This window comes from Dryobates pubescens, chromosome 3 (assembly GCF_014839835.1).
Source record: "Dryobates pubescens isolate bDryPub1 chromosome 3, bDryPub1.pri, whole genome shotgun sequence".
Taxonomy (NCBI): Eukaryota; Metazoa; Chordata; class Aves; order Piciformes; family Picidae; genus Dryobates; species Dryobates pubescens.
Window position 1 is genome coordinate 49,826,769 of NC_071614.1, and position 20,292 is coordinate 49,847,060.

General features: G+C 61.1%; 1 protein-coding gene across 2 annotated transcripts; it reads right to left on the bottom strand.

Moving 5' to 3' along the window:
* Positions 1-540: 540 nt before the first annotated feature.
* On the bottom strand, positions 541-17,933 carry CPSF3 (cleavage and polyadenylation specific factor 3). Of its 2 annotated transcripts, XM_054180126.1 has the most exons (18): positions 17,843-17,933; positions 16,848-16,911; positions 16,101-16,198; positions 15,584-15,712; positions 14,576-14,753; positions 12,977-13,066; positions 11,989-12,139; positions 10,793-10,968; positions 9,875-10,033; positions 8,932-9,078; positions 8,178-8,330; positions 7,476-7,584; positions 6,502-6,600; positions 5,271-5,365; positions 4,729-4,816; positions 2,961-3,030; positions 1,266-1,362; positions 542-676 (listed from the first exon to the last, which is right to left on the bottom strand). In XM_054180126.1, the coding sequence occupies exons 1-18, from the start codon at positions 17,911-17,913 to the stop codon at positions 575-577; spliced, it is 2,076 nt and encodes a 691-aa protein (XP_054036101.1). In that variant the 5' UTR covers positions 17,914-17,933; the 3' UTR covers positions 542-574. The 2 variants fall into 2 exon arrangements, with proteins under 2 accessions (XP_054036102.1, XP_054036101.1); XM_054180127.1 differs by lacking the exons at positions 16,101-16,198; positions 16,848-16,911; positions 17,843-17,933 and having other exon boundaries at positions 541-676; positions 14,576-14,625; positions 15,584-15,635.
* Positions 17,934-20,292: the final 2,359 nt, after the last annotated feature.

The window sequence follows — 20,292 nt, forward strand, 5'->3', positions numbered from 1 at the left end:
CAAAGTCTCACCTCAGTAAAACCAAAGGCTGTAAAAGAGACCAAGAGCATAAAGAGTCAAATGAGTTGTCAGCAGAAGAAACTGAACAGCAAACTGAAGAGGTGGAGCCTGCAGTGTGTGTTCCTAGTGACCCACAGGCTCAATGGTTTGGGTTGGGAAAGCCCTCTGGGATCGTCCAGGCCAACCAGCAACCCAGCCCCACCATGGGCCTGAACCATGGCCCAGCTGCCCCGGGCACAGGGCTCAGGAACACCTCCAGGCATGGGGACTCCGCCACCTCCTCAGACACCAGGATCCTGGCCCTGTGGCTGCTGCACCCCAGGTGAGAGAAGGCACTTGTGGAACAACCCTGAAGGCTCTGAGGCAGCAGCTGAGTCAGGTGGGGGAAGGGGAAGTGTTGTGTGCGCAGCAGAAAGCCAAGGGGCAGGAAAGTCACTTTCTGTGGCCAGGTCTCAGCATGGCTGCTCAGGAACAAGCTGACTCTGACTACTGAAGAGCAAAAAGGGTTTATTTACTTTTGCAAGAGACCAAAGGTGTGGAAGGGTCCTGGGGGTGCCCTGGGGACCTGTGGGGGTCAGCAGACTGGGCTGAGGGCATCATAGAGCCTCTGTGCAGCCAGCTCCACCATCTCGCGGAGGGATTCATCCTCCTCGCTCCCCGGCTCGCACTCCACCGTCTGGGGAGAGAAGGAAACCCTCTTGGAGGCTCTGCCCCTGGCCTGCAGCAGGGCAGGAGTGCTCCAGAGGGGGGAGGGGGAAGCAGGCATGCACATGGGCATGAAGCTATCCAGAGTGGCAGTGAGCTCAGAGGGAACTTGCCCAAGCCCTGCTGAGGAGCATCAAGCTTCACCTCACAGGCTCACAGGATGGCAGGGCTTGGAAGGGACCTCCAGAGATCTTCCAGTCCAAGCCCCCTGCCAGAGCAGGAGCACAGAACCCAGCAGAGGCCACACTGGGACACAGCCAGGCAGGGCTGCAAAGGCTCCAGAGGAGGAGACTCCAGCAGGGCAGCCTGTTGCAGTTGGAGGTGGCCCTGCTGGCTGCAGGGGGGTGGCCAAGCTGCCCTTGGAGGGTCCCTTCCACCCCAGCTGTGGATCAACTGAGGGCAATGGCAATGAAATGAGTGGCGAGTGAGGAGGCTGAAGATGCTGATAGCAAACATCCCCCCCTCCCCCCATCTCCTCAGCAGGAGGGCAGCACTGTGCCCTGCATGGGAGGCAGAGCTGTGCCAGAGGAGCCCCCAGGCAAGAGCCCTGCTGCCCCTACCCTTGTGTCCAGGGAGATGTTTGCCGTCTTCCCATCCACCGTGATGCACAGCACAGAGCCATCCTTGGAGCTCACACAGTCCTCTCCAAACATGTCCCTGCAACAGAGCAGCCTGTCTCACAGCTGCCCACACACCTGCAGCACCTCTGCCTCCCTGCTGCCTTCAGGCTCCCACAGGCATCCTGCCAGCAATCTCCTCTCAGCAGCAATGGCTCAGCCCAGCCACCAAGCTGAGTGACCCTGGCTGGGTAGCCCAGGTCAGTGCTTTACTGACACAGATCTTAGCAGGGACACCTCCCAGCTACACTCAGCTGCTCAGGGCCTCATCCAGCCTGGCCTGCAGCACCCCCAGGCAGGAGGCAGCCACAGCCTCCCTGGGCAGCCTGGGCCAGAGGCTCAGCTCCCTGGGACTGAAGAACTTCTTCCTCAGCTCCAGTCTGACCCTGCTCTGCCTCAACTCCAAACCATTCCCCCTTGGCCTGGCTGCAGACCCCCTCAGCAGAAGTCTCTGCAGCCTTCCTGCAGGCTGCCTTCAGGCCCTGTTTCAATTTCCTATCCACAAGCCCTAGCTTCACATCAGGCCCTGCTGAGTGACTTGTTAGTACACAGCCTGAGCTCTGAAATGCTTGGGGGCTAGCAGCTGGCTCCAAGCTGAGCAGAGGGGAGCCAGAGCAGGCTGTTTGCAGCACAGTTTGCAGGCACTCCCTGGGGTCCTGCCTGCTCTTTGGGACTGCCTGAGGGCTGCAGTCACTGAAAAGTGGCAAATCTGAGCCCTGCAGAATGAAAGGCTGCAGATCCCAGTGGGAAAGGTGACTGCTTTGGGGTCACCATTGACCACCTGCTCTCAGGAAGGTCTCTGCTGTTCAAGGTGTGCCAGCAGGCTCCTTGTGTTGGCCAGGGCTTTGTGCAGGGGAGGCCACAGAACCCTGCAATGGCTCAGGGACCCCAGAGCTCCTCTGCTCCCAGCTCCCCACCATGCCCAGGGACACCTCAGCTACACTCAGCTGCTCAGGGCCTCATCCAGCCTGGCCTGCAGCACCCCCAGGCAGGAGGCAGCCACAGCCTCCCTGGGCAGCCTGTGCCAGAGGCTCAGCTCCCTGGGACTGAAGAACTTCTTCCTCAGCTCCAGCCTGACCCTGCTCTGCCTCAGCTCCAAACCCTTCCCCCTTGGCCTGGCTGCAGACCCCCTCAGGAGAAGTCTCTCTGCAGCCTTCCTGCAGGCTGCCTTCAGGCCCTGGCAGCAGCTCTGAGGTGCCCCTGGAGCCTTCTCCTCTGCAGGCTGCACAGCCCCAGCTCCCTCAGCCTGTGCTCCCAGCAGAGCTGCTCCAGCCCTGGCAGCATCCTTGTGGCCTCCTCTGGGCTCTCTCCACAGCTCTGTGTCCTTCTGCTGCTGGGGACCCCAGAGCTGGAGGCAGGCTTGGAGGTGAGGTCTGGGCAGAGCAGAGCCCAGGGGCAGGATCCCCTCTGCTGCCCTCTGCCCACCCTGCTCTGGCTGCAGCCCAGCTCACAGCTGCCTGAGGGCTGCAGGAGGCACTGCTGGCTCCTGGGGAGCTGCTCAGCACCCAGCACCCCCAAGGCTCTTTCCTCAGGGCTGCTCCTAACCCACCCAGCCTGGATGTGTGCCTGGGGCTGGCCCAGCCCAGCTTCCCCTGCTGCACTGCTCCTTTCATCTCAGCCAGAGAGATGCCAACTCACTGCAGCATGATCTCCATCCTCTTCCTGTACACATCCATGTCAACCTTCTTGGAAATTTTCTGTACTGCAGCTGTAAAAAAAAAGGCAAAACCCAGCAAGCAAACAAAGTCCTGCTGAGACTGTGACCTGCCTCCCACACACAGAGGCACACTGCCTACCCAGGACACCCTGGCTCCTTCCTCCCTCCCTCCAAAACCAACCCAGACACCACCACTGCCAAGAGGATTGGCTGAAGCCCGAGGAGGGCAGGCAAGCAAGGGCAGGAATGGCTTGGGCCCTGGGCTCATGACTGAACATGGAGAACTTCTCAGCTCTGAGTCACTTTGGAATCCTCCTCTCATGGTTTACACTCTCAGCCTCTCACCTTCCTTTCCTTGAAGCTGGAAAGAATCTGTTTGCAGGGATTTGTTTGTAATCCCTTTCATTAGAAGGAAGCATCACAGCCTGGGGGCTGGGAGCATGCAGGGACCACAGGGACAGCAATCAGGAGCAGTAATGACAGGGCCCACAAATGCTGCCAGGGCTGGAGCAGCTCTGCTGGGAGCACAGGCTGAGGGAGCTGGGGCTGTGCAGCCTGCAGAGGAGAAGGCTCCAGGGGCACCTCAGAGCTGCTGCCAGGGCCTGAAGGCAGCCTGCAGGAAGGCTGCAGAGAGACTTCTCCTGAGGGGGTCTGGAGTCAGGCCAAGGGGGAATGGTTTGGAGCTGAGGCAGAGCAGGGTCAGAATCAGAGAGCTGGCTGGGCTAGAAGGGAGCTCAGGGCTCAGCCAGCTCCAAGCCCCTGCCATGGGCAGGGACACCTCACACCACAGCAGGTTGCTCACAGCCACATCCAGCCTGGCTGCAAACACCTCCAGGCAGGAGGCTTCCATCACCTCCCTGGGCAGCCTGTGCCAGGCTCTCACCACCCTCATGGGCAACAACTTCTTCCTCACAGCCAATCTGATGCTACCCAGGGTCAGGCTGGAGCTGAGGAAGAAGTTCTTCAGTCCCAGGGAGCTGAGCCTCTGGCCCAGGCTGCCCAGGGAGGCTGTGGCTGCCTCCTGCCTGGGGGTGCTGCAGGCCAGGCTGGATGAGGCCCTGAGCAGCTGAGTGTAGCTGAGAGGTGTCCCTGAGCACAGAGGGGAGGTTGGAGCAGGATGACCTTTAAGGTCCTTTGCACCCTGTGGCAGTTTTAGGCTCTGCCTTTAAAGTTTAGCTGCAGCTTTCAAGCAGCAAAGCAGGGAAATGCAAATGAGAGCCTGCTGGGGGTGGAAAGGAAAGGAAAAGCTTGTGCTAAACAAATTCACTGCATCACTCTCTGGGAAGCTGCAACCTAACCATTCCTCACAGCCCTTTCCCATCCCTTTCTTCTCTTCCAACCTTGGCTGTTAACTGCTTTGCCTGGGAGGCAACTTGCTGCTGCTGGCCTTGAGCTAAACCTAACCCACTGCTTCCTCTCTCAAATCCTCCTCCTCTCTGGTGCAGGGGGTCTGGGAGGGGGCAGGGGAGCAGCTTCCCAGTTCTGTTTGCTGTTTGTCAGTACCTGTACAGTGCTGTAACCCCTGGACACTCTGCACCTGTTCACTGCATCCAGGGGAGAGTGCAGCTCTTGCTTGCCAACACAGCTTCCATTTGCCCCTAAGTGAGCTGCTCTGGCTGAAAGGTGATGCTGGGGGAACCTGCAGCCCAGCACACCCCCAGAGCACCCTGATTCTGCCTCCCTGAGGTGGCTGTGTGTGTCCCAAGAGAGGGCAGGGCTGAGCTCGAGCAGCAGGCAGCCAGCTCCTACCTTTCTGTATTTTGGGGTTGGACTGCACCTCCAGGATCACTGTGATGACAGTGTCTGCATACATGTCATTGGCAGGGTTTGCCACCCACTGCAAGAGAGAACAACAGCCAAGGGCAGCAGCTGAGCCCCCCTGGGCTGGGGCAGCAGAGCAGCACAGCCTGTGGCACACTGCTGCCTGCCTTGCCCTGGAGCCTGCCTGCCAGGGCCTGCCCCAGCGCTCACCCCACACCAGCACCTCTCTGCTTTGCTTCCTCCTCCTCCCCCTTCACTCTTCATTTGCTTTTTGCTCTGAGTTTTCATTGGCATTTACTTTCATTTATTTACCTTTCTGCTGACTTTTCATTTGTCACTGCCTGTGTTTGCTTTCACCTGCTTGTATCTGACTCTGTTCCCTTCTGGTGTTTGCTGTCACCCATGGCAGGGGGCTGCAGCTAGATGAGCTCCCAAGGTCCCTTCCAACCCCCTCCATCATTCCAGGACTCTGAATCTCTCTGGTACTACTTGGCAGCAGAAACTCCTCCTCTGCCCCCAGCAGTGCTCACCTCAAGGACCACCATGCCTGGCTCCTGGATCACAGTAATGGTCTTGAAAACCTTCAGGGCTGGCTTCTGTTGGATCTCTATTTCTTCCACATCCCCTAAGGAGGGCAGCAGATGGTTAGCAAATGAACAGCAAGAGGGCACTGGCAGGGTGAGAGAGGGGACCCTGCCCACAGCTGCCAACTGACCCAGCTCCTCTGACACCTTGCAAGGACAAGCCACTGCCTGCATGGGCACAGAGCTTAAACCAAAGCATCTCAGGTGCTGAGCCCTGAGCACAGCTTTGCTCTTCTCTCCTGGTATCAGCTGGAATCTGATTAGAGGAGATAAAAACATTCCTGAGCTTTCAATGTGGGAAGGATCCTGCAGAGTCTGTGTGCCTGGGACAGGAGCTGCCCCTAACCTGCAAGCAAGCTGAAGAGAGGCATCAAGGATGACAGCAGAGAGAAATGGCCTCTGGCTCAGAAGCAGCCAAACAGGAAGGACCTGGAGCTGCTGGAGCAGGTCCAGAGGAGGCTACCAAAGACGCTCAGAGGGATGGAGAACCTCTGCCATGGGGCCAGGCTGGGAGAGCTGGGGCTGTTCAGCCTGGAGAGGAGAAGGCTGCAGGGAGACCTCAGAGCTGCATCTCACTATCTGCAGGAGACCTCCAGGCAGGCTGGGGAGGGACTGCTCAGAAGGGGCTGTGGGGATAGCACAGGGGCAATGGTTTGGAACTGGAGCAGGGCAGGGTTAGGTTGGACATCAGGAGGAAGTTCTGCACAGTGAGGGTGAGGAGACACTGGCACAGGCTGCCCTGGGAGGTGGCTGAGGCTCCATCCCTGGAGACATTCAAGATCAGCCTGGCTGTGTCCCTGGGCAGCCTGCTCCAGCTGGAGCTGTCTCTGCTGCCTGCAGGGGCTTGGACAGGATGCCCTTGGAGGCTCCCTCCCAACCTAGTGCACTCTGTGGACTCCTTGCCTTTTGGGGGGAGACAGCAGGGGCTGCCTGGCACCCAGGAGGACAAGGCTGTGTGTTTGTGAACAGCAGGGCAGTTCCCACTCTATCTGGGGGCTGGAGACAAAGCTCAATTAACAAATGTTACAAGAGAATGGCTGCAGCACTCCCCTGAGGGGCTGACAGGAGACAGAGGCTGCCCCAGGCTCTCTACCACTGCATGCTGATGAATTGGGAACACAAGCAGAGCAGAACCCCCAGAAGGCTGTGTCCTGGCCATGCCCTTCCCCAGACATACCTGTCAGCTTCTGCAGCTGGTAGGAGAGCAGGTTGAAAGGGCCTGTGTAGGGGATGGCCTGGGTCTGGGTCACCGTGCTCATGGCCAGGTCAGTGTAATCTGAAAGCACACAGGACAAAGGAGGCCTTGGAATTCCCTGCCTGAAGGCCAGGGAACACTGCAGACAACTCATGGCCCTGCTCCCTGCCAGGGGGGGGCTGGAAAGGACACTCAGCAGAGAGGAGGAGGGTGGAGCATCTGTGGTGAGATCAGCAATGGGTTTGGGGCCGAGTAAGCAGCAGGAGTTGGTATCACAGCCACCAGAGGCAGACAAACTGCTCTGGCAGGGGCTTGGACTGGATGAGCTCCTGAGGTCCCTTCCAGCCCCTGACATTCTGTGAGCTGCTTCCTCCCAAGCTCCTCTACCTCACACTGAATTGTTCTTCTACTGTGAGGTCAGTTTCTTTACTACCAAACAGCTCAGTCAGGACAAAGAGCAGCAGAGAGTGAGAAACACTCACAAACGTTTCCACTGTGCTGCAGCTTCTGACACTGAAAACAAAGGGCCTGGATGCAGAGCCCTGGGGCCATGGCTCCTGGGGCCAGGGGCTGGGTGACCTCAGAGGCCTTTTCCAACCCAAAGCATTCTGTGCCTCTCTGATTCTGTGCCAGTTTTGCCCTTGGCCAGCACAGCTCAGCAAGGCTCTCAGCTCTCTCATCCACATCCAGGGAGAGGAAGAAGTTTGAAGTGACCACAAAAAGCCCAAAGGCAATTTTGCCTCTTTTCTTTGACAGAGATCTGAGAGCTCAGAGGGCAGTGAGCTGAGAGCCTTTGCCTTGCTTCTCCCTGCAGCACCTCACAGCTTCAGGCAAAACTAACCCAAACTGCTCACTGCTCCTCCAGCACACAATTGCAGCTCCCCTCCCCCAGTGCTCTGAGGGCTCTCATGAGGAAGAGGAGGCTGCAGCAAGGCTCAGGCCCTGCCTGTACTTACTGGAGAGGTCACATGGAGACAGGATGTGGTAGTTAAAATTCCTTTTAACCAGGATTCCAGAAATCCTCTGTCCTTGCTCTGGTTTCTTGTCAGCTAAAGACCCCATCACCTGCAAAGCAAGGCCACACAGGCTGCACCCAGGCCAGCTCAGGTGCCCTCAGCCTGCAGGCTGCTATGGAGAGGAATCTTCACTCCTCAGCAGCACCCAGAGTGGAAGCAAAGGAACTCTGAACAGAGGAGGAGGTCAGAGCAGCCAACAGCCACTGAGAGGTGGCACAGGGAAAGGTTGGAAGGCCAAGAAGCAAACCTCACCAAGACCTTCCCAGTGAGGCTGGGGAGAGCCTGGCACAGGCTGCCCAGGGAAGCTGTGGCTGCCTCCTGCCTGGAGGTGTTCAGGGCCTGGCTGGATGAGGCCCTGAGCAGCCTGTGCTGGTGGGAGGTGTCCCTGCCCATGGCAGGGGTTGGAGCTGGCTGAGCTTTGAGGTTCCTTCCAGCCCAAGCCCTTCTGTGAATCTTTGAAAACCAATCCCCAGATGCACCACTGCATGCAGAGCACTCCCAGGCCTGGATCCCTGGCAGCCAGAGACAATCCCCAGCCAGTGCAGAGATGGCTGGGAAGGAAAAGTGCAGCTCCAATCCCAGAGGAAACTGCTCTGCAGCAGAGGAGGAGAGAGGGAGCTTCATTCCTTGGGTTTTCAATACCTTGGCAAGTTTTTCTCCTCTGAAGTTCAGGGTGACAGCTTCAGTGTTCCTGGGGTTGTGAACCTCTATGTGGACTTCATCATTATCCTCATACTCCCTGATCAGGGCAGCCTTCAGCCTGGCCATTTCGTTCTGCTCTCCATGGACCAGGATCTGCAAGGGACACAGTTTGCCTCTCAGCAGGAACCCTCTGTCCAGCCAGGGGGAACAAAGGCTCTGAGCAAGCTGCCACTGTGCTCCCCAGCCTCACACAAGTGTCCTCTCATCAGGTCACAGCACTCAGCATTAGCTCAGCTGAGCCTCAGGCTTCAGTGCCTTTGAGTCCCATGCACTGATCCCAGGGCTGGAGCAGCTCTGCTGGGAGCACAGGCTGAGGGAGCTGGGGCTGTGCAGCCTGCAGAGGAGAAGGCTCCAGGGGCACCTCAGAGCTGCTGCCAGGGCCTGAAGGCAGCCTGCAGGAAGGCTGCAGAGAGACTTCTGCTGAGGGGGTCTGCAGCCAGGCCAAGGGGGAAGGGTTTGGAGCTGAGGCAGAGCAGGGTCAGGCTGGAGCTGAGGAAGAAGTTCTTCAGTCCCAGGGAGCTGAGCCTCTGGCACAGGCTGCCCAGGGAGGCTGTGGCTGCCTCCTGGCAAGGACAGGCTTCCTCCAGGCTGCCCAGCAGGGCCTGCCCTCCTGCCTCCAGGCTGCCCAGCAGGGCCTGCCCTCCTGCCTCCAGGCTGGGAGGTGGTTTGCTGAAGGCCACTCCAGGACACTAACCACGTGTGGAGGCTTGAGGGCCCGGATGAACTCACTGGTCTGCTGGTAATCTGTGTGAGCAGAGAAGGAAATGTAATCCACAGACATCTTGAGGGGCAGCTTCTGCCCTGACATGGTTGTGATCTCTTCAGGCTCAGACATGATGTGCTAGGGAAAACAAGAGCACTGGAAATGAAACACTGGAAGCCTCCCACAGCCACATTTGCAGGTCAGGCAGCACTGGATCATGTTGGGAGCCAGCCCCAATGTGAACTGAACATCCAACCCCCCCACAGCAGCTCAGCTGCTCATCCTCAGCAGACCTGGGAGCCCAGTCCTCTTCCAGACACATCTGCCACATGTGCAGTGGAGTTGTAAACACTGGGAGACTTCTGTCTCTAAGACAAAGCCGAGTGCCCAGGCTGCCCCTGGGAAGGAGGGGTTCCCTGCCCTCCACGTGGCCCATGCCACAGGACAGCAAGGCAGGCTGCTCCCTGACACAGCAGCAGCTTTCTCTGAAGGCTTCCAGCTTCACTAAGGCCTGGCCTGGGGTTCAGACTACCCTTCAGCAGCCTGGGCTGGTGGGAGGTGTCCCTGCCCTTGGCAGTGGCTGGAACTAGATGATCTTTAAGGTCCCTTCCAACCCAACCCAACCCAACCCATCCTGTGATTCAGTTCCTCCAGAATCAGGGCTAGGGCTTCCCTTTCAAAAAGGTAGAGGGGTCTGAAGATGCAGCAAGTCATCAGTCATCCTTCCTCTGACAAGATAAAGAGCTCCTAGAAGAGATTTCCTGCACAACATCCTTGGGCATGGGCAGATGCAGAAGTCCTGGGAAGTTCCATTAGTGCCAGCCCAAAGCAATGAGCTTGGACTGCAGAAGCTGGGAACAACCTTCTCAGGACACCCAAACACAGAGAGCTGCTGTTGGCCAAGTGACAGAAGTGCAGAGCAGCAGCAGCTCACCTTGGCCAGGGTTCCCTCCACGCAGTAGCCTGCTATGATGACTCCATTCCTCTTGTCTGTGCACCAGCTCTCAAACAGCTCCCTGGAGAGGCCACTCTGCATCATCCCTGGGGAGGCCATCACCACACTGGGGCCAATGTCATCAAAGTGATCCATGCTCTGAGTGCAGACAGCAACCAGCAGCAGTGAGCACAGCCCAGGCCCAGGGCTGCCTGCCTGCACCCTGGCACAAGGCACAGCAAGTGCCCTCTGCAGGGAAGCTCCTCCTGCTGCTGCCCCCAGGCAGCAAACTCCAAAGGATCTGCAGTAGAGGAAATGTTGGGCCACAAGCTGCCAGTACTGGGGCTCAGGCTGGGGCCAGCTCCCTTTGATCTCCTTATCAATCATCCAGCTGAGGGAACTGAGGCTCCCCCAGGGAGATGGCACTACGCTGGGTGGTTGCATTAACCTGCTGGAGGGCAGGAAGGGTCTGCAGAGGGACCTGGCCAGGCTGGGTCCAGGGGCTAAGGCCAATGGGATGAGGTTTAACAAGGCCAAAGAGCCAGGGGGTGCCCAGGTGGGCAGGAGGGGCAGCAGCAGCCTGGCCTGGAGCAGCAGTGGTGTGGGCAGCAGGAGCAGGGCAGGGATGGTGCCCCTGTGCTGGGCACTGCTGAGACCACCCCTTGAGTGCTGAGGTCAGTTTTGGGTCCTCACTCCAAGGACACTGAGAGGCTGGAGCAGGGCCAGAGAAGGGCAACAGAGCTGGGGAAGGGTCTGGGGAAGAGGGCTGGGGAGGAGCAGCTGAGGGCCCTGGGGGTGTTGAGTGTGGAGGAGGCTGAGGGAGACCTCCTTGCTCTCTGCAGCTCCCTGGGAGGAGGCTGGGGCCAGAGGGGCTGTGTGCCAGCCCTGCTGTGTGGGGCAGGGCCATGGCAGGCTGACCTTCAGGTTGCTGATGTGCTTGAAGACGAAGGGGTTGTTGATGTTGATCTGCTTGCGGATCTTGTCGTTCATGGCGTTGACGTAGGTCTGGTACACGGCCATGCACTTCTTGGCCAGGGAGGAGGCGTAGTAGATGGGGATGTCATGGAGCTCAGGGTGGTTCTGCCAGTACTCATCTGCACAACCCAGCACAGCAGTGAAAGCCAAGAGCAAGAGAGCCCCAGCAGGCCACCCCCACAGCCCAGCCCCACCCAGAGGGTGCTCTCCCCGCAGCAGGGCTCACAGTGCGTGCCAGAGCCTCCCCACACTGTGCCTCTGCCCTGCAGCTCATCCACCCCAGCCATGCCTAGCACTGCCCAGGCTGGGGCTGAGCCCTGGCCCTCAGCACCACAGCTCTGCCTCTGGGAAACCCCTCCAGGGATGGGCATTCAGCCCCCCCTTGGGCAGCCTGTGCCAGGCTCTGAGAACCCTTCCAGTCAGGACGTTCCAGCTCACCTCCAGCCCAAGTGCTGGCACTGGCAGGGGGGTTGGACTGGATGATCTCCAGAGGTCTCTTCCAGCCCCTACCCTTCTCTGGTTCTGTGTAATGCCACAGAGTCTGTTATGGTCTTCTCTTTTTCTACAGGCACTTCCTCATCTGGGTTTGTGAGTTACAGGGCAGAGGCAGTGATCCTTTGGCCCAGAAAATGCCTTTTTTAGCTGGGTTTTGTGATGTGTAAGCACAGTCTGCTGCACCCCTGCCTCACCAGGATGCCAAAGCCAAGCTCTTATGCCCATGCCACTGCCAGGTGGCTGAGTGGGTTTGGGGCACTTGAGCAGGCAGCTGTTGCCACCCTCAGGTAACAACACCCTGCAAAGGGCCTGGGGAGAAACGACTCCAGCTGAGGGTGCAGGTGAAAACATCCTGGCAATGGATGCAAGCTGCAGCACAGGAGGCTCCACCTCAGCATGAAGAGGAACTTCTGCCCTGTGAGGCTCCCAGAGCCCTGGAGCAGGCTGCCCAGAGAGCTTGTGGAGCCTCCTCTAGAGGCTTCCCAACCCTGTCTGGATGTGTCCTGTGTGACCTGTGCTGGGTTCTCTGCTCCTGCTCTGGCAGGGGCTTGGACTGGAAGATCTCCAGAGGTCCCTTCCAACCCCTAACCCCTCTGATGCTGGCTTAACCTGTGTGCCTCTGTCAGAGCCAGGAAGGGCCATACCCAGGATGAGAAGCAGCTCCTGAGCTCTGCCCAGGGCAAAGACAGGGATGAGGCCTCGGCCTCCCCTGTTGACGATGTCGTGGACGGTGTTGCAGAACCTGGCCTCGCGCTCCTCCCGCTTCTCGTGGATGTGGGTGCCGTAGGTGGACTCCTGCAGACACACAGCCCCCTCAGCACGGCACTGCCACACAGCCTGAGCCCCCTGCTGCCCCCAGCCGCAGGCACTCACTGGGGGCAGCATGCAGAGCGGGGCAGGGGCAAGGGTCTGGAGAGCAGGGCTGGGGAGGAGCAGCTGAGGGCCCTGGGGGTGTGGAGCGTGGAGCAGAGGAGGCTGAGGGAGACCTCACTGCTCTCTGCTGCTCCCTGAGGAGGCTGCAGCCAGGGGGGGTTGGGCTCTGCTCCCCAGCAACAACTGACAGGGAGAGAAGAAACGGCCTCAGGTGGCCCCAGGGGAGGGTTAGGCTGGAGACAGGAAAAATGTCTTTGGTGCCAGAGTGGTCAGGGCCTGGCAGAGGCTGCCCAGGGAGGTGGTGGAGTCCCCATGGCTGGAGGGGTTCCAGAGCCCTGTGGCCATGGCAGCTGGGGCCAGGGCTGGGTGGCCATGGGGCTGGGCTGATGGCTGGAGTGGAGGATCTTGAAAGCCTTCTCCAACCCAAACCATTCTGGGATGCTATGAATAAACAAAACCATCCCCAAACTCCCCCACTCACCTCCACCAAGATAAATAACCAACACCTCCCCTCTCCAACCCCCTCCCAGGAATTTGGATGTCTTCCTGTCAAGAAGGGACTCTAAGGACCATCCAGCCCCAACCCCTGCCATGGGCAGGGACCCCTCCCCCCAGCCCAGGCTGCTCAGGGCCTCATCCAGCCTGGCCTGGAACACCTCCAGGAGGGGACAGCCACAGCCTCCCTGGGCAGGCTGTGCCAGAGTCTCCCCAGCCTCACTGCAAGGAGTTGCCAGCACAAGGCAGTTCTGCAGCACTCACAATGATCAGGATATCAGGTTTGATGTTGGGAATCTCAGCTGCCATCAGGTGCCTGTCCTCCTGTCTTGAGAAGTCTCCTGTGTACAAGAGCTGTTGGGGACACAGAGAGCTCCTGTGGCTACAGGCCCTGCCAGGGCAGCAGCCTGCACACAGCAGCTGTGGCAGAGGAGAGGCTTTGGTAAGTGAGGAGAGCTGTAGGCCATCTGTGATGATTTCATCACTGGCACTTGAACTGGAGGCACTTCTGAGGTGGGCAGGGCCAGGTCTGCAGTCCCAGGCACAGTAAGCCAAGCAGCACCCCAGCTCCACCACCACCAGGGACACAACCACCAGGGTTTGGCTCTCTGCATCCAGTTCTACCTCTGTGCTTCTTGGAAGCTTTCTTTGTTGCCCAGTTCTCAGTCACCCAGGCACAAAGCCCTCCAAGGCAGCAAGGTTCAGGACCACCACCTCTCTTCCCTCTTCAAGGCTGCAGGGAACTACTCCTGAGTGGTGGTTACCCTGCTGAACCCCAGCCCAGGAGATCAGCTTCCAGCACTGGGTTTGACACAGGCCTGCCCCTGACTTCCTCTTTTCCTCTCTCCGTGCCTCCAATCAGTAATAACAGCCACCCTGCTGCTTCAGGTGCCTGAGCAGAAGAGTGCTGTGAGCAGTGACAAATGCCCTGTGAGCACCCCAGGCAAAGGTGAATCAGAATCTGTTGGGAGACCCTACTGCAATGCAGCCTCCATCAGACTGCCTCAGCTGTCAGCTGCCTCTGAGCAGCCCAGCAAGGAGAACTCTTCCTGGGTCCAAGCTCACTGCTGTACACCCCAAGCATCCCTCCTGCCACTTGCTACTGCTACTTGCTACCTCCACTTGGGTCCTAGTCTGTGTGACAGCTCCAGCCACACTGGGGCTTCACAGGCACCAAGGAGCAATGAGTGACTAAACTGACTCCAGCTTTGCCATGAGAATAACTTCACCTTCACTCATGAGCCTGGCTGCCCCACACCATGCCTGAGCACTTGGTCTCAGCTCTGAGGTCAGTACCTTCACTCCAGCTCTCTCACTCATGAGCCTGGCTGCCCCACACCATGCCTGAGCACTTGGTCTCAGCTCTGAGGTCAGTACCTTCACTCCAGCTCTCTCACTCATGAGCCTGGCTGCCCCACACCATGCCTGAGCACTTGGTCTCAGCTCTGAGGTCAGTACCTTCACTCCAGCTCTCTCACTCATGAGCCTGGCTGCCCCACACCATGCCTGAGCACTTGGTCTCAGCTCTGAGGTCAGTACCTTCACTCCAGCTCTCTCACTCATGAGCCTGGCTGCCCCACACCATGCCTGAGCACTTGGTCTCAGCTCTGAGGTCAGTACCTTCACTCCAGCTCTCTCACTCATGAGCCTGGCTGCCCCACACCATGCCTGAGCACTTGGTCTCAGCTCTGAGGTCAGTACCTTCACTCCAGCTCTCTCACTCATGAGCCTGGCTGCCCCACACCATGCCTGAGCACTTGGTCTCAGCTCTGAGGTCAGTACCTTCACTCCAGCTCTCTCACTCATGAGCCTGGCTGCCCCACACCATGCCTGAGCACTTGGTCTCAGCTCTGAGGTCAGTACCTTCACTCCAGCTATCTCAATCATGAACATGGCTGCCCCCAGCACATGGCCTGCATGGTAGCACCAGAACTTGATTCCTGCCACCTCTTTCACTTCATGGAAGTTGATGGTCTCGATCTTGTCCATGCTCTCCTCCAGGTCTGTTTCTGTGTAGAGCATGTCATCTGCTGAGATGTTGCTGGATGGAAGGGAAACAGACACAGATCAGCTCAGGAGAGACAAGAGCTGGAGAAAACTCTGCCTGGATTGCTCCCCACTGACAGCAAGAGGCCAGCAACACCGAGCCTGGACAGCAGCAGCCAAGCCCAGGCACCCCAGTGCAGCAGCTACAGCATCACAGAGGGGGTCTCTGCAGATCCTCCCCCTGCCAGGGCAGGCAGCAGCCCTTTCCATGGAGGATCTGGCCTGGGCTTGTCTGAAAGTGCCAACAGCTCCACTTGATGACCTCCAGAGCTCCCTTCCAACCCTGCCACTCTGGGATTCCCAGCCCTTGGACAGAGACCTGCCACAGTTTCTGACAGTCCTCAAAGCCCAAGCTGAAGCACACTTTGCCCACCAGCCCAGGACAAAGGAGCCACAAGAGCTCTGTTTAGCAAGGTGCTGAGCCCAGCTAGAGTCTGCTGAGGCGAGATAAGCTCAGGCCCACTGCATTCATGTGTCCAGCAACAGAACAAGAGAGGGAAAAACCCCAGCCAAGAGCATGGAGCAGAGCACTCTTTGTATTCACTGCACATGGAATCTGCTCTTGTCCTGAGCACTGAGCTGTACTTCTCCAGGCCTTAAAATCCCTACTTCTGTGAAGCTTAGGGAGAAACAGACATGAGAAATGCATCTTGAGAGAGGCAGATGGGAAAAGGGCACTGTTAAAGGTCTGAATGAAGCAAGGAGAAAGAAAGGAAGGCAAGAAGAATGATTTGGTTGTGGGGCTGAGAGGAAATTGAGAGACATCATCATGGGCAGCGAGAGGTGACAGAATTCATGGCCTGAAGAGGCAACCCAGGGCCTTACCTGACCTTGACATAGTCTGAAAGCAGCCATCTGTAAATGGCTTTTGTGGCATGAGTCATGAATGTCCTCCCTTTGAAGCTTGTCTTCTGCAGGAACCAGGGCAAAGCCCCACAGTGATCTAGATGGAAACTGCAGACAGAGAAACCCAATGAGCACAGAGCCCACACTCAAGAGATCTCCTCTCCCCTCTGTTCTGCTGAGTTGACCTCATGAAGATCCAGGAGCCCAATTTTCCACCTCATGTTAACTCCCCTGCTCTACACTCTGTGCTCTGGTGAGCAGACATGGGACCCAGAGCAGCTAAACCAGGAGAGCCTCCCTTCACTGCCAAGGCTTTCTCCACATAGCTCTGTTAGCTCAGAGGAGATGAGAGAGCAGAAAGACAACAAACACCAAAGCACCAAGCAACTGTCCCAGCTGCCATCCACACACCACCTCCTGACAGCCTCTCCTCACCTGCAGTGAGCACAGCTCACACCACAGCCCCAGTGTGGCTGCTCCCTCAGGTGCCACTTACTGGCTGATGAGGAGGAGATCAATCTCAGCAGGATCTATCAAATCAATGTAAGGAAGAGCATCCATTCCTTCCAGGCCTGGGTGGATCCCACAATCCAGCTGCAAATGCAATGACAGGTTCACAGGTTGAGATGATCTGACAAAGCCTCTTGTAGCGGGGGCTAAAACAGACTCACAGAGTGGGCTGGGTTGGAAGGGACCTGGAAGATCCAACCTGGGCAAGAGCCCATGGCAGGGGGGTTGGAACTTGATGATCTTCAACCTCCCACCAGCCCAGGTTGCTCAAGGCCTCATCCAGCCTGGCCTTGAACTCCTCAAGGGAGAGAGCATCCACAGCCTCCCTGGGCAGCCTGTGCCAGCTGGAAGTTGTTTGAGACAAACCCCAGCTCTGCCCCTGAACACTGCTTGTAGCCTCAGCTTTCCCACCTCAGGTTCTAAAGGGCTCAGGAGCAGCTTCCCAGGGCAGCCCTTTCCAAGCTCCCTGTCTGTAATCTCTATCTACACAAGCCTTCAGCCACACTTCACTCACACCTGACCCCACTGTGGGCAACTCATTGCAGCCAAGCCCTGCAAGGGCAGCAGGGAAAGGGGCAGAGGTGATGACTCTGTAGCTGGCTACTCACATGAGTGTGGGTCAGCATTTGGCCAGCCCCAGAGCTCACACACACACAAGCTGGGGCTGAACTGAACCCCTGACACCTTTGGTGTGCAGGGGGAGGGAGCACAAACACACCCAGGCCACAATTACCATTATCTTCCTTCCTTTGAACTCCAGAATGATGCAGGACCTTCCTACCTCTTGGCCAGCACCACTGCAAAGGGAGATCAAAGTCAGCAAAATTAACCAGAGCTTAACTGGGCCCTGAGAAGGGCAACAGAGCTGGGGAAGGGTCTGGGGAAGAGGGCTGGGGAGGGGCAGCTGAGGGCCCTAGGGGAGTTGAGTGTGGGGAAGAGGAGGCTGAGGGAGACCTCCTTGCTCTCTGCAGCTCCCTGGGAGGAGGCTGCAGGGAGCTGGGCTTGGGCTCTGCTTGGAAAAGGCCTCTGAGAGCAGCCAGTCCAGCATCAACCCAGCACCACCACAGCCACCAAACCCTGGCCCCAGCTGCCATGGCCACAGGGCTCTGGAACCCCTCCAGGGATGGGGACTCCACCAGCTCCCTGGGCAGCCTCTGCCAGGCCCTGCAGCAAAGAAATTTTCTCTCCTCTCCCACCTGGTGCACTTGAGGCCATGACCATGCAGCCCAAGCCCCCTGCTCCAGCAGGGCCCCCCCAGCAGCCTGCCCAGGAGCACAGCGGCCGGGGGGGGTTGGAAGCTCTCCAGAGCAGGAGGCTCCACAGCCTCTCTGGGCAGCCTGCTCCAGGGCTCAGCAGCCTCACACCCTTGGTGTGGCAGCTCCTCCCCAGGTTTAAGCGATGCCTCCTGTGCCCTGCAGGCTGCCTGCTCGCTGCGGAACCCAACCTCGGAGCACCGGGGGCGGGGGAGACGCAGCCGGGGGGCGCCCAGGCCTCCCCAGAGCCGCAGGATGTTAGGGGTTGGAAGGGACCTTCAGAGACCATCGAGCCCGAGCCCCCCGAGTCCGGCGTGCTCGGGGCACTCTCGCCAGCCCTATCGCGACAGCACAGCCGGTGCCGGGGGGGGGAGCCGCTGCCCGCAGCTCCTCCGCGCAGCTCGGGGCTGCACCCCCGGCCCCGGCCGGCCGCCGCCTCCCCGCCGCCTGCCCCGGGCGGGGCCGCTGCGCTCACAGGGGCCGGATCAGGAGCTGGTCGCTCTCCTCCGCCGGGATCAGCGCCTCCGCCTTGCGCTTGGCCGCCATGGCGCCGCCTCCCTGCCCGCCCTGCGCCTCCTTCCGCTTCCGCCGGGGCCGGGCCGGGGCCGCCTCCCTGCGCCTGCTCCTGCGCCTGCTCCTGCGCCTGCTCCTGCGCCTGCTCCTGCGCCTGCTCCTGCGCCTGCTCCTGCGCCTGCTCCTGCCCCTGCTCCTGCCCCTGCTCCGCCTGCTCCTGCCCCTGTTCCGCAACCTCCGCCTGCTCCTGTTCCGCCTGCTCCGCCTGCTCCGCAACCTCCGCCTGCTCCTGTTCCGCCTGCTCCTGCGCCCCGCAGCCCGCGGGCGGCGCCGGCAGCGGGCACCCGCGGCACCAGGTGAGGCTGGCGGCGGCCGTGCCGGGCCGTGCCCGGGCGTGCGGCCCCGGGCGGCTGCTGAGGGGCCCGGGGCCGGCAGCGGGGCCGCTCTGCCAGGGGCCGCTCTGCCAGGGGCCGCTCTGCCAGGGGCCGCTCTGCCAGGGGCCGCTCTGCCAGGGGCCTTGCCCGGGCGCTCGCCCCTCCGAGGGCAGCGGCTTCTGCCGGCCGCGGCCCTGCCGGCCGTGCCTGGCTCCGGCTCCGCCGGCCGTGCCTGGCTCTGGCTCTGGCTCCGGCTCCGCCGGCCGTGCCTGGCTCCGGCTCCGCCGGCCGTGCCTGGCTCCGGCTCCGGCTCCGGCTCCGCCGGCCGTGCCTGGCTCCGGCTCCGCCGGCCGTGCCTGGCTCCGGCTCCGCCGGCCGCGCCTGGCTCTGGCTCCGCCGGCCGCGCCTGGCTCCGGCTCTGGCTCCGCCGGCCGCGCCTGGCTCCGGCTCTGGCTCCGCCGGCCGTGCCTGGCTCCGGCTCTGGCTCCGCCGGCCGTGCCTGGCTCTGGCTCTGGCTCCGGCTCCGCCGGCCGCGCCTGGCTCTGGCTCCGCCGGCCGCGCCTGGCTCCGGCTCTGGCTCCGCCGGCCGCGCCTGGCTCCGGCTCTGGCTCCGCCGGCCGTGCCTGGCTCCGGCTCCGGCTCTGGCTCCGCCGGCCGTGCCTGGCTCCGGCTCCGGCTCCGGCTCCGCCGGCCGTGCCTGGCTCCGGCTCCGGCTCCGCCGGCCGTGCCTGGCTCCGGCTCCGGCTCCGCCGGCCGTGCCTGGCTCCGGCTCCGGCTCCGCCGGCCGTGCCTGGCTCCGGCTCCGGCTCCGCCGGCCGTGCCTGGCTCCGGCTCTGGCTCCGCCGGCCGTGCCTGGCTCCGGCTCTGGCTCCGCCGGCCGTGCCTGGCTCCGGCTCCGCCGGCCGCGCCTGGCTCTGGCTCCGGCTCCGCCGGCCGCGCCTGGCTCTGGCTCCGGCTCCGCCGGCCGCGCCTGGCTCTGGCTCCGGCTCCGCCGGCCGCGCCTGGCTCTGGCTCCGGCTCCGCCGGCCGCGCCTGGCTCTGGCTCCGGCTCCGCCGGCCGCGCCTGGCTCTGGCTCCGGCTCCGCCGGCCGCGCCTGGCTCCGGCTCCGCCGGCCGCGCCTGGCTCTGGCTCCGGCTCCGCCGGCCGCGCCTGGCTCTGGCTCCGGCTCCGCCGGCCGCGCCTGGCTCTGGCTCCGGCTCCGCCGGCCGCGCCTGGCTCTGGCTCCGGCTCCGCCGGCCGCGCCTGGCTCTGGCTCCGGCTCCGCCGGCCGCGCCTGGCTCCGGCTCCGCCGGCCGCGCCTGGCTCCGGCTCCGCCGGCCGCGCCTGGCTCCGGCTCCGCCGGCCGCGCCTGGCTCCGGCTCCGCCGGCCGCGCCTGGCTCCGGCTCCGCCGGCCGCGCCTGGCTCCGGCTCCGCCGGCCGCGCCTGGCTCTGGCTCTGCCGGCCGTGCCTGGCTCCGGCTCTGGCTCCGCCGGCCGCGCCTGGCTCCGGCTCCGGCTCCGCCGGCCGCGCCTGGCTCCGGCTCCGGCTCCGCCGGCCGCGCCTGGTTGTGGGGTGGGGCTGGAGGGGGAATCAGAATCATTAGGGCTGGAAGAGATCTCTGAAGTGGTCAGGGGCAGGCGGCGAAGCAGCTGGGAAGAGGAAGGAGGGAAGGGGAGGAAGGAGGGAGGGCAAGGAAGGGGCTTGGTGCCACCCCGGGCAGCCTCTCTGGGCAGATCGCTCTGCAGCTCCTTGGGCTGGGGAGGCACAGCCCGAGGGCATCGTCCGGAGCACCGCTGCAGGGAGAGCGCAGGGAGGATGCACCCAGGTCCTTCCCAGCGGTGCCCAGTGCCAGGGGCTGCAAACTGGAACACAGGAGATGCCACCTACAGATGAGGAGAAAATTTCCTCTGGGGGTGACGAGGCCCTGCAGCAGGCTGCCCAGAGGCACTGCGGGGTCTCCATCTCTGGAGGCATTCCAGCCCCACCTGGCTGTGTCCTGGGTGCCCTGCCCTGGCAGGGGCTGGACTGGATGAGCTCCAGAGGCCCCTTCCAGCGCC